The sequence below is a fragment of the Sorex araneus genome, chromosome 4 (genome assembly GCF_027595985.1).
Source record: "Sorex araneus isolate mSorAra2 chromosome 4, mSorAra2.pri, whole genome shotgun sequence".
Classification (NCBI taxonomy): domain Eukaryota; kingdom Metazoa; phylum Chordata; class Mammalia; order Eulipotyphla; family Soricidae; genus Sorex; species Sorex araneus.
The window spans coordinates 12,193,073-12,205,805 of NC_073305.1; the positions used below are offsets into that span (position 1 = coordinate 12,193,073).

Here is a 12,733-nt window from a genome sequence, read left to right on the forward strand (position 1 = left end):
ATCTTGGTCTTGTAGTTGGCAAAGGACAGGTGAGCATTGCGAATACTTTCCCCGGCTTCTGCCACATTGGCCAACACTGCTGCTCTTCTCTCTTTGAGGTCTTCCTTTATTGCTTCTCTGCACAGCTTTGCGAGCTTGGACGTTAGCTTGTGATTGCCTGAGGCTCGTGCCAAACCACATTGGCGAATGAGCTCCAGTGTTTCTGAAGACAGGCATCTGCTTGTGGCTTTCCCACTCTCAGCATTCCTCGCGCAGTCATGGAGGTGCTGAACCAGGCAATAGTATTCCTCGTCAATGTTGTCAATGACGGCATCTTCCCACGTTGCCGCAATAGTGCCAAAGAGCTCCCAGTTGGTGGTCATCCTGGGAGTTCTCTTTTTAAACTTAAACTTTGCAGTCCTTTCTCCCCACTCTGTCAAGTAGAATTTTGCACGAAGGAGACGGTGGTCCAATCTTATTTGGAATTTTGGGACAACAGTGACATCAGTCGGGCAAAACCTTCAATTGAATGTGATGTGATCAATTTCGTTGTGGAACTGTCCACTGGGAGACTCCCATGCCCAACGTTTAGATTGGGACTTCTGGAACTGTGAGTTACCATGGATGGTCTTGGTTGACACGATGAACTCAGTCTCTCACCCTGTTCGTTCCATTCTAGGCCATGGGACCCAATGTGGAGTTCTTTGGGCGACCTTCTCGGTCCTATCTTGGCATTAAAATCACCGACAATGACCTTGTAGAAGGTGTGGTCTTCTTTATAGAACTTCTCCAACTCCATGTAGAACTTCTCAATTTCTTCATCGTAGTTGGATGTTGGTGCGTAGACGATGAAGATAGAAACTGCTGGCAGTGAGCCACATCTATTCAAGCATAATTCTCTGATTCGGGTTGTTAGGTATTCGAACAAATCAATGTTCATGGCCAAGTTCGTGTTGACAAGGACACCGACGCCACCGACACCTCTATTGTCACATGTTCTGAGGAAGAATTCTTCTCCAGTGTCGAAAATGGTGTGATGTGATCGATGCCTTCTCATTTTGGTCAGATAAATGACGTTGTACTTGATCTTCTGCGCTTGCACCATCAGGTCCTTGATGGCTGCTTCCAATGCCAGTGTATGTGCACTGAAAGTACGTCATTATAGTCTTTCTTCGTTTTGGTAGTCTAGTTCTTCCCTGAGATTTTATCAGCCTCTCCTTGCTCATCCTTCTTAACGCTGCCGTATTGGGGGCTCTTTCGGTGTCAGGGGAATGAGGTCCATTGTTGTTACTGTTTTTGGCATATCAAATAAGCCACGTATAGCTTGCCAGGCTCTGCTGTGTGAGGGGTACTCTCAGTAGCTTGCCGGGCTCCCTGAGAGGGATGAAGGCTTTTAGGGTGGCCTCTAATCACACTCAGAGGTGTTCCCATGGTTCACACCATATTTGAACCCCATCACATATGGTGCAGTAATTATGGAAAATGGGTATTACGTGTCTTATGATGTGTCACGCAAAGTTCTGCTTTACCTGGTTCTGTGGGGGTTCACTCATGAGATTTGGCCCAAGTGTCCGGAAAATGGCCTGGAGTATGGCGGTGGCTGGATAGTGGAGGAGTTCAGGAGGGATGAACGCACGCCAGGGACCCCATAAGCAGGGTACCATAAAAGTGCAAATCCCCCTGAGCAGGGTAACATGAAAGTGCAAATCCCCCTGAGCAGGGTACCACGAAAGTGCAAACCCCCCTAAGTAGAGTACCACAAAAGTGCAAATCCCCAAGTAGGGTTCAATTGATTCTTGCCACCAAACACTGGGGAACAGTACCAGGTCAAGAAAGAAGCCCACCCGGGCCCCCCACTGGCCGCCTTCACTGCTGCCCCCCAGGGCAGCCACTACCCCCAGGGCAGCCACTACCCCACTTTCTGCCTTTGGGGAAGCACCCTCTGTGGGGCCCCGAGAGCTGCCTTCCCACACCAGGGTCTGTACTTATGACTTGGACCCACCCAGTGGGGCTAGAAGCCACCAAGCCGCCTCTGGGGCTGCCCCCGCAGCCCCTTTCTAACTTGGCAAACTGGCCGCTCTCTGCAGGGGCACCCTGAGAGTGCCCTGTGCTCAGTCCTGCCGCCTGTGGCCGTGGCCCGTTCCTTCCTAGCAATCGGCTGGGGCGGTCCGAGCTGCCGCCACCGACACCCCATTTCTGTCGGTGAACCAGGGGGCCGTGTTCCTGTTAGAGGGTCCCGTGCTGGGCTGAACGGATGCTGGAGAAGAGTTTTCCGTGGCGGCGGGGCAATCTGCCCCCCACCCCAGCCGAGCCGCAGGTTCTCGCGGAACGGAGCTGGTGGTACCTGGTGGCTGCCCCCCGGCCCGAGGGGGTGGCTGTGCCGGGCACAGCGTGATGCTCTCCGCAAGTGACCACACACACCTGTGCGCCCGGCTGGGGGTCAGCCTGCCCGGGGCTGGCTGAGCTGCCCGGCCTCGAGCCTTCCTGAGCCCCCACATGCTGTTCCCCACCTGGGCGCCCAGGGGCACGGGCCAAGTGCACGAGGAGGCTGCGGCCTTGGCAGGAGCCCGCGGCGGGGGCGGGGGCAGGGGCAGAGCCCAGGAAACAGCACTCTGCCCTCCTCCCTCTCCCCCGACCTGAGAAACGCCGTCTCTGCTCGCGCGACAGTTGCTGAGTGTGGGGAAAGTGAGAGCGTCTTCCTAGACCGGGCAGTGCCGCCGGTCACAGGGAGCCGCTCGCCCATCTGCTGCCCTCCCTCCCCGGCCCGCAGCGCGTCCAGGAATCGCGGTGGTCTGCGCCTTCGAGGGCACGCCCGGCCCCGCGTGTCAGCAGGATTAAGTCACAGGGAGTGGCTGAAGGGCAGAGGGAAGGGCGTAAGGAGGGAGGGGAGAGAGTGCCAGGGCAGCTGCGCCTGGGGGCGGCTGGACGCCCCCACCCCGCCCCGTCAGCAGGGGTGAGGGGGCTCCCAGACTCCTCCTGGAGAGAAGGAACCCAGGGCCGAGGCGTAAACAACTGACTCAGCGCCCCGGGGCCGGGCCGGGCTCCACCGGCTGCTCGTGCCCTCCCCGCAGCAGGCCGGAGCTGAGACAGGCCGGCTCGCCTGCTGCCCAGAGCCGCTCCACAAGTGCAGAGAGCTGCCCCGCTGAAGGGGCACTGAGGGCGGTCCTTGAGAGCTGCCCCGGCGAGCACTGGTGATGAGTCTCCTACAGGGCTCTGACGCCAGTTCAGGATGCGCAGCAGCCGCGACTCTGACGGTCACCCGGAGACAGGCTGCAGCGTGCAGGGCCAGGAGGCCTCGTCCTCCAGCCCCGACGGACACGCGAGAGGCAGCTGTGAGCAGCTCCTGGATGGGGGGAGATGGACGGGCGCCACGGCAGGGGGCACCACGGAAACAGGGTGGGATGCAGCCCATGAAAGCTGAGAAAGCCCGGCAAGACCCAGGGACCCCCACCCCGTGCTGAAGAGCGGACCCCCTTAGCTGTCAGGGGCTGGGGCACTGGGACGCCCACCCCAGCCCCTGTGGCCGCTGCAGAGTGGAGCCCAGGCCAGCGGCTGTGCACCAGACACACCCAATCCCCACAGATGCTGTTCCTCAAGTGCCCCATCTGCCCCCCGGGAAGAAACCAAGGGTCAGGGCAGGTGGGGCAGCGTGTGAGCCCCGGCCCGGCCAGCACCCACGATGCCCTCAGTGTCCCGGGTCAGCCATGGGTCTGGGGCTGGCAGGACCCCAGGGGCTCCCAAGTCTCTGGTGGCTCACTGCCCCCGAGGTGCTCTCTGCACTGAGATCTCCCCAGGGGGCGAGGAAAGGTCAGCACACCGGGGCCTGTGGCCTCCGGGCCCCCATCCCAGGCCACCAGTACTCAGGGACAGAGACGGCCCGGGCGAGCGCACGAGCCCCGCTGGGCTCCGGGCTGTTCTGTCCCCACCAGTCCCAGGGACGGCATTCGGGAAACTGCATCCTGCAGGCAGACAGCCGAGGGCCCCGCCAGTCTCTCCCCCCGGTGCCCGTGCCCGCGAGGCCAGGTGGTCGGAGCCGCCCCCGCAGCTGTCCCGAGTTTCTCCCCGAGCCGGTTCCCACGGTCAGTTTTGGGGTCTGGAGGGAGGACAGGCTCAGGGAAGGTCCTGACGCCGGGTCTGCGCTGGCTGCCCGCGTCCAGGCGTCTGAGCCGACACCGAAGGGCTGCGGACGCGTGGGCAGGGTGTCCACCGACGGAGGGGCCTGGTGGACGGGGCCTTTCCCACCCTCCCCGCCGCCACAGGCATGAAGCCAGCCACCAAGACCACCGCGATCCTTTCCCTAGACGGAGACAATCAAGCCGACCCCTGCGGCCCTTCTGCCTCCCTTTCCCCGGCGCCCCTTACGTGCCCCCTCTCGTCCCAGGCCCCTGGTCCCTGGGGTGCTGGAGGAACATTCTGCAAAGTGCTTGTGAGGAAGGTCAGGGTGGACACCCACACCTCCTCCGAGAAGCCCTCACTCTGCCCGCTGCCCGCCAGCTCTCTGCAAAGCCAGCGTCTGCCCGGCTAGGGAACGTGGACTTGGCTTCGCGGAGGAAAGCGCCCACAGAGAACCGCCCCCCCACCCCGGGGAGAATTTCTTTCCCTTTGGCAACGCGCAGAGCTGGTCTGGAGGGAACGCGAGTCACGAGTCACGAGCAGAGGCGAGGGAGGGACGTGTGGAAACGAGAAACTGGAGAAGCAGCAGCGGAGGCCACTTCCCTTTGCCCCACGAGCGGGCCAGGCACACGGGCTCCGGCATCCCAGCCCGGAGACGGGAACATGCAAGCGCGCAGCAGGAGATCGCAGAATTGTACACAGAACAGCAACAACAACAAAAATCTGCGCTTATGAACATATGGGCGACTGTGATAATTAGCGCTGGAGGAGCGGGGGCTGGGCGGGGGGGGGGCAGAGCTTTTTTGTTTGTTTGTTTTACCCCTTTCCAGGCTCTCAAATCACAATCCCTGTCGTTCATTAGAAGCTACAGTCACGCCGCGGCAGGGGGCGGGCGAGGAGGCTTGGAAGGCCCCGTCAGCACCCCGCGCTGGGGACAGGGCACGGCCGTCAGCACTGCACACTCCCATCGCCACGTGCAAGCCTGGAAAGACCCCCCCGGCGGTGGCCAGGGGGGTGTCGAGGGTGGAGGAAGGAGCCCGTCCTGCCCCCAGACGGGGAGCAGGTCAGGGCCCTAGAGCCAATGCTGCCCTCAAAGCCCCCGACCAGGACATGCCCTGGCATCTGCCCCCCGCAGTGAGCTGGCGGCTCCGGGGCCTGGCCGCTGTCTCCAGCACCAACTGGACTGTCCTTTCTGACCTTCCATTCACCACCTCCATGTTTTGAGCCATTTCTTCGAAAACGGTTGTGATCTACACATGAAACTGTCCTTTTTCCCTACATACACCATACATACACACACAGAGGACACACATGTGCACACATGCAAATCTACATGCATGCACACACATGCACACACATATGTTCACGAGCACACAGGCATGCATACAAGTGTGTATACACATGTACATACACACATGCACAGAAACATGTACACATGCACGCAGCGTGCACACGTGTACATGCACACCCACAAACATGCACATACATACATGTACACATGCACACATATGCATGTACACAAGCACACAGGCATACACACATGTGTGCATACACATGTACTCGGACACCCACACAAATGCACATGCACACATAAATGTACACATGCAGATACATGTACTCATCCACACATATACATGTAGATAAGCACAGAGGCATGCACACAAGTGTGCATACGCATGCACACATTCACATGTGCGTGCACGCTCACATGCACACGAGCATGTGCGTGCACACTCATGCACATGCATGCATACACGTAAAGAAGTGAGTTTTTTGTTTTGTTTTTTTTTTTTTTTTGCTTTTTGGGTCACACCCAGCGATGCTCAGGGGTTACTCCTGGCTCTGCACTCAGGAATTACTCCTGGCGGTGCTTGGGGGACCATATGGGATGCCAGGGATCGAACCCGGGTCGGCTGCATGCAAGGCAAACGCCCTACCCGCTGTGCTATCGCTCCGGCCCCAAGAAGTGAGTTATTTTTTAAGAGCCACTGTAGGCTTGAAATGAAAAAGCCGAGGGCCGGGGAGTGAGGCCGGTGAATAGCGCCATTCATTCCCGAGGTCTGTCCTCCAGAGAGCACAGTGCCCCGGGGAGCACTTCAATCTCGCCGACCCCAGGGGAAAATCAATAACGCAACTTTAACATATTTGCAGAGCCAGGCTTAACACTCGTGTTATTTACGTGCACAGCAGCTTGACTGAAGTGAGAAAGGCACAGAGGCCTCAGCACCGCCCGGTAGCCACAGGGCATCCTCGCTCCCACGCAGGAGGCCAGACACGGCCCACGAAAGGCCCCCGATCTCAGTCGGTGACACCGAGACTGGTGGTGCGGGGCAGGGGAGGGGGGCTGCCTGCCTCGGTGCCCGGGCGGGGGCCCAGGTCAGGGGCGTCGTGCCTCACCTTCTTCTCGATTAGCTCCAGCTGCTCCTTGTAGAAGGCTTCTTGGCGCTTCAGCTCGGCCTCCCGGTTCTCCAGCTCCTTGGCCTAGAGGGGAGAGAGAGAGGTGGTGAGTGGGGTGTGCGTGGGGCTGGGGCTGTGGGAGGGACAGACGGACGGACAGACAGCGTCTGGAGGAGTGGCGGCCTGGCGGGGCGTGGGCAGGCGGGCACGGGCGCTCCCCCACCCTCCCCACCGGGCCGCGTGCCAGCCCTTCCGCATGCATGAAACACCAACATTGACTCAGTGTCAGCACGGTCGGTCCTCACACCCTCGGCCGGGAGGCAGGGTGCCCACAAGCCCCCGGGCCTCTGCATGCGACCTGGGCCCTGTGCCCTGAGCCACCCCTGGCCCCGGGAGCCCCGTTTAGACATCAGACTCCAAGCCGCCACTGAGCACCCGGGAGGCGCTGGGCGTCCGGGGGAAGGACATGCTCCAGCCTGGTCACGGGTCCTTCTCCTCGTCGTGTCCCCGTGGGCTGGATGCGCCCGTGTCAGGTTTCTGAGACACTCGGCGTGTGGGAACTCGGAGTAGTCGGGATGCGGTGAAGGGAGCCCCAGTGGGCAGGGACCACGTCCAGGCCTGTGGCTGGGGGCGGGGGCGTCTCAACCCGGCTAATCTTGGCCCCTTGGTGAGAGGGAGGCGCCCCGGCCATGCACACCCAGGGTCCCGCTGAACCCCCACATTGGACTCGCGTTTCAAAGCCCCAAGCGCGTGGCAGGGAAGGTGCCACGTGATTTCCCTGCCACTCACAGCTCCAGGCGGGGTAGGGGGTGTGAGGCCTCCACCATGAGCCAGTGCACTCCCCTGGACAGCTCCTTGCTCGGTGCTGGGGGCCGTGGGCCAGTCATCAGTACTCAGTCCAAGCCCGTCGGTGACGAGGGTTCGGGCGGGGATAGGCAGTGACCCTCAGTCACGTGGCTCCATCCCACACAGTCCCCTCACTCCACACCCTGCTGTCTGCTCCCAGGTTCCGGCAGATCCGAAGACAAGCACCCCTGTTCCCGGCGGCCGTTTCCCTGGCAACACCAATACCTCTCGCAGGAAAGGCACCAGCGGGGGCTCAGCCACGAGGTGCTGACCACTGGCCTGCCCAGGGGGAGGCTGGGCTCTAGAGAGCCGCTATGCCCAGGGATGACCCCTGCACGCCTGGCCACCGGGCGGGTGGCCTGTGAACCGAGCATGCGGCCCGGGGCTCCTGCTCTACCTGGGGTGGCGGGGGCAGAGGAAAGGAAGTTGGCTCCGGCGGCCGTAAGAATCTCTGAAAATGCCAAGAAGGCTCTGGAATGCCTGCGGAATGCCAACACTCCGGCAGAGCTAAACACAAACAGTGCACGGGATGCTGGGGCTCTCGCGCTGGCTCCTCAGAGCCCGCCGCCCGGCAGCGGCCCAGGAATGCGGGCCTGGCCGGTCTACGCGGGGCAGCGGCCGCCAGCACTTAACCGCAGACTGTCCCCGGGCACTGGAGGACAGACGGGCTCCAACAACGGGGCGGCCGGGACAGCTCTCCCCCGGGGACTCGCAGCCTGCCACGTCCTGGCCGAGTCCCAGCCCGGCAGGGAGGGACATCCGAGAGCCACGGTGCCCAGCGGGGGCAGGGAGAGCAGGGAGTGGGCACCCACCGGCACAGCCTGTGCCCGTGTGCCCACCCTCCACCAGCCCCGCCTCGGACGCCCACTCTGGGCAGGGGCAGGAATGCTCAGTCCTGGGCCTGGGCCAGCAAGGACGCGCTCGCCAGCAAGGGAGGCCGAGCAAAGGCTCCAGAACAGCTCCCGGCCATATGGCTGCCTCGGGCCACTCGGGAGAGGGCACACGCTGTCACACATATGCACACATAGAACACACACGCACATACAGACATAGAACACACGCACATACACACAAACAGGTCACACACACAAATAGGATACACACAGAACACACACACATACACAGAACACATATATACACAGAACACAACACATACATACACAGAACACACAAAGAACACATATGGACACAACACACATGAACACACAGAACTCACACACACATACAACACACGAAACACATACACAGAACACACACAACATATACAGAACACAGAGAGAGAGCACACACACAGTACTCTGTGCGTACAGAGAAAACATACACATGCAGAGAAAACACATACACACACAGAGAGCACACACACACACACACATACACGCACGCATGCACGCATGCATGCACACAACCAGGCGCTCCCGGAGGAAGGGAAGGACACTTAGGGGAGCGGGGAGTGGGGAGGCCCCACCAGGCAGCTGGCCGAGCCGGCCCCTCCCCAGCCGCCCCCCTGCTCCCAGCACGGCCACCCCCGCTCGCCCTGAGGGTGCTGAGGATTCGCCAGGACAGGCAGGGGCGGGAGGGGGACGTGAGGAAGGCGCTGCAGGGAAGGCGGGCAAGCCCAGGCCCTGACGTCGGGCCGCCAGGGAGGGCTGCTGGGCCCAATGCCCGTGACCTGCACAGACTCAGGCCCCGGGGCCCCAGCCAGGGGCAGGTTTCCCCGGACGCCACCGAGTCGCTGTCTGTGACGGTCCTGTGTGAGGGGCCGGGTGCGAAAGGGGAGGGCGAGGAGAACTTCCTGCTCCCCTGGCGCTCGGACCCTGGTGGGAGAGACAAACTGCGTGAGTCCCGGGAGGGATCCGCGTGGAGGGAGCACCTGGAGGGGAGCACGTCACCTTCTCCCTCGCTAGGCGGCTCCCAGGACTCCGGGGACACACCGGCTTCAGGGAGTCGCTGCCGTGCAAAGGCAAAAGCCGCCGGCAGGAAGAGCGCGGCGGGCTCCCGTCTCCGCCGGCCGGCGAGCCGAAAGCGCTTCAATGATTCTGTCGAGTGGCCCCTGCCAAGGACAGCGCAGAGAGGCCGCGCCCCACGGCCCCCACTCGGCCCCACACGCTCGGCGACAGCGGCCGCAACAGAGCCACGGACCAGAAAGACACTGGCTGCTCTAAAGCCAGCAACCGGAGAGCCGGGAGACACGGAGAGGCGGGAGACACGGAGAGCCGGGAGACACGGAGAGCCGGGAGACACGGAGAGGCGGGAGACACGGAGAGGCAGGAGCGGGGGCCCGCGCCTGAGGCCGTGCTTCCTTTTCAATGGAACCCCGTTTCGGTCCAGCCCCTGGGCTCCCCCACCCACCCCCGTCCCAGCTCTGCCCACCTCCCCGACCGGCAGCCCTGACCCACGCCACACTCCCTCTTCCAAAGGACCAGTCCCCAGCACGGGGACAAATGTCATGTCTCGACACGACCAATAAACGCAGTGACCGGGATGCACAAACTCTCCGGACGAGGCTGATTCTATGGACATTATGACAAGGAAGTCGTGGGTTTGGGCTGATGGCTTTTGCTTTCTTTTAACTTGTTATTAAGTAAAAAATACAAACACGGGCCGAAGCTTATCATAAAGCGCTAGGGGATCACCATTGTGCTTCGAAACTGTCTAATGGAAGAACTTTCTTTCCACATACACCCCCACCTGACCCCCCAGGCCTTAAAGAGCCTCCGTACAAACGTCAGCGTGGTTCCCAGAAAGACAGGGCTTTATTTTCCAAGACAGAACTCAAGTCTACTGGAGACCCAAGACTATTAACACCGATTCCTTAGCATCATCGACTACATAGCCGGTGTTCAGATCACCACGTAACAGAGGAGTCTTAGATGGGTGTCTAAGGTGTTCACAAAGCTAAAGCAGAAAGGGCCAGGGACACGGGGTGACAGGCTGAGCACGAGCTTGCACGCGGGAGGCCCGGGTTCAGTCTCCTGGCACCGCCAGGAACAATTCCTGGATGCTGAGCCCCCAAACTGAACCAAGACAAAAGAAAAAAAGACAAATGACCCAGAATCCCTTTTTTTAAAAAAAAAAATGAATTATAATCCTGATTCAGAAACCCCAAATTAGACGATGTTATTCCTTTAAGTTCAAGATAATTTTTAAAGAATTTTATATTTATAAAGTTGTTCACAATGATTCATTACACTGAATATCCAAACACCAATCCCACCATCATGCACTTTCCCACCACCACCAGGGGAACATGTGTGAAGATTGTTCGCATTTCATCCTGGAGCCATTTAAGCCCGTGTGTGTGTGTGTGTGTGTGTGTGTGTGTGTGTGTGCGCACGCGCACATATATATGTATGCATATAAAGGATAGAAAAAGCTAAGCTGGGGCAATGAGGGCGAAACAAGCAAACTGGCACGTCGCCGTGCAGAGACGGGGGCTGGAATGCTGCCGCGGAGCGAAGAACCAGGGGACAAACAGAATCCAAGTGCACACAAGGTAATGGTGGCCCTTTGCCTTGGGGAAGACTGGGAGGGGTGGGGGAGGGGCTGGCCGGGATGAATGAGAGAAGCGGAGATGATGGCGAAGAGGAGCAAGAGGTGGGGGGGGAGGGAGGAGGAGGAGAGACCTGACAGGGGAGAGGAAGCACAGGCACCAGCCCAGCCCGAGACCAACCCCTCGGGGGCCTCCCATGAACCCCAAAAGGAAAGGATGAAAGGAACAGAAAATTCCAATGAGTTCTGGGGATGGAGGGGTCTCAGCTTCCTTGGGGGTATCACTCACAGTACCACAGAAACCTCCCCCGCCCCCAGAGACGGTGGCTGCAGTTCTGCTTACCCCAAAGGTGGAACAACCCAAACTCTACACACACACACACACACACACACACACACAAACACACATGGACACACACGCACACACATGCACATGAACGCATGTGTACACACATGCACACACAAACACGTACACACACGTACATACGCGACTTACATACACACACGTACACACACACACAGATGACCTGCCACAGAGGGAAACACTCGACGAGCTGGATGCAGTGGAGGCCCAGATGTTCAAATTAACAGGGGATTTCAAACGGCAATGATTAACATGTCAGAGAGGCTGGTGGGAAGAGGCAGACACCAGCGTCTGGGGGAGCGAGGGGCGCTGCCCGGCTCCCCACTCATGGGGAGGGACAGCTGTGGGTCGGGCAGCCCTCCCGAGAGCTCCTGCCCCTACCTGCCAGCACCTCTCCGTCCTGGCTTTGACACGTGGCTCTGGCCGTCCAGGCGAGGCTTTCCCTGGGGTCCCTGGGAGGAGACCTCCGAGAAACTTTCAAAGCCTCCTACTTTCATCTCCTCTAGATTTTCCTGGGGGCAGGGGTGCGGGGTGGGAACCACCCAGGCTGCGCTTAGGGGACCTGGGGGCTTCTCTTAGCCGACCTGGCCAGCAGTTGGAGAGAGGCCCAGAGGGTGCCACGGCGTGGAATCCTGTCCTGTTGGGGATGACCCATGTCACCCCAGAACTGAACAGGGGCCTCAAGGGCCCCACACAGAGATGCTTGGGGGGCCCCCGGCATGCTGGCATGTAGCAAGATGGTCTCATGAAAGACGTGTGCCTAGGCTCTCTATGCTACCTCTGGCCCTCCGAGCTCTTATTTATATTACTACTACTACTACTACTACTATTATTATTATTATTATTGCTTTTTGGGTCACGCCCGGTGATGCACAGGGGTTACTCCTGGCTCTGCACTCAGGAATTACCCCTGGCAGTGCTCGGGGGACCATATGGGATGCTGGGAATCCAACCCGGGTGAGCTGTGTGCAAGGCAAACAAACGCCCTCCCCTCTGTGCTATGGCGCCAGCCCCTCTTATTTATTTTGTTTGTTTGGGGGCCACACCCGGCGGTGCTCAGGACTTTCCCGGCTCTGCGCTCAGGGATCCATCCTGGCGGAGGGCCCAGCCCCGCCTGCAGTGCGCAGAGCAAGCTCCCTGCCCCCGGCACTCTCCCTCTCTGGCCCGCTCCAGCTTTCATGCTTCTTAATTTTCGAGTCATCCTGTCGCTTTCCGAGACAGGGAGCTGTGACGCCCAACAACCGCCTTTGCGTCTGCCCTGAAAACACGAAACTCTGATTCAGGAAGACAGACGCACACCTGGGCTGGCTGCGGGCACTCAGTCCTGTGGGCAGGACACGGGAACCACGCAGAAGCCCGAGGACAGAGGAAGGGACCGAGGCGTGGCAGCACAGACAGGCCACGGGATGCCCCCCAGCTACAGGCTGAGAAGCCCAAGCCTGCTGCAACTCGAACGGAAGCCGAGGACATCCGAGGGAGAAGGACGGAGGCTGCGCCGGGTGACAAACTGACATCACCAGGGAGGGGGAGGAGGAGGGAGGGAGG

General features: G+C 60.0%; 1 protein-coding gene across 1 annotated transcript in view; it reads right to left on the minus strand.

Moving 5' to 3' along the window:
• The window catches only part of CHCHD6 (coiled-coil-helix-coiled-coil-helix domain containing 6), a 194,260-nt gene that overhangs the window by 67,903 nt on the left and 113,624 nt on the right, over positions 1–12,733 (minus strand). Inside the window, exon 5 of the mRNA XM_055135794.1 lies at positions 6,490–6,573. Coding sequence (XP_054991769.1) covers positions 6,490–6,573 — 84 coding nt within the window. The remainder of the gene's footprint in view (positions 1–6,489; positions 6,574–12,733) is intronic.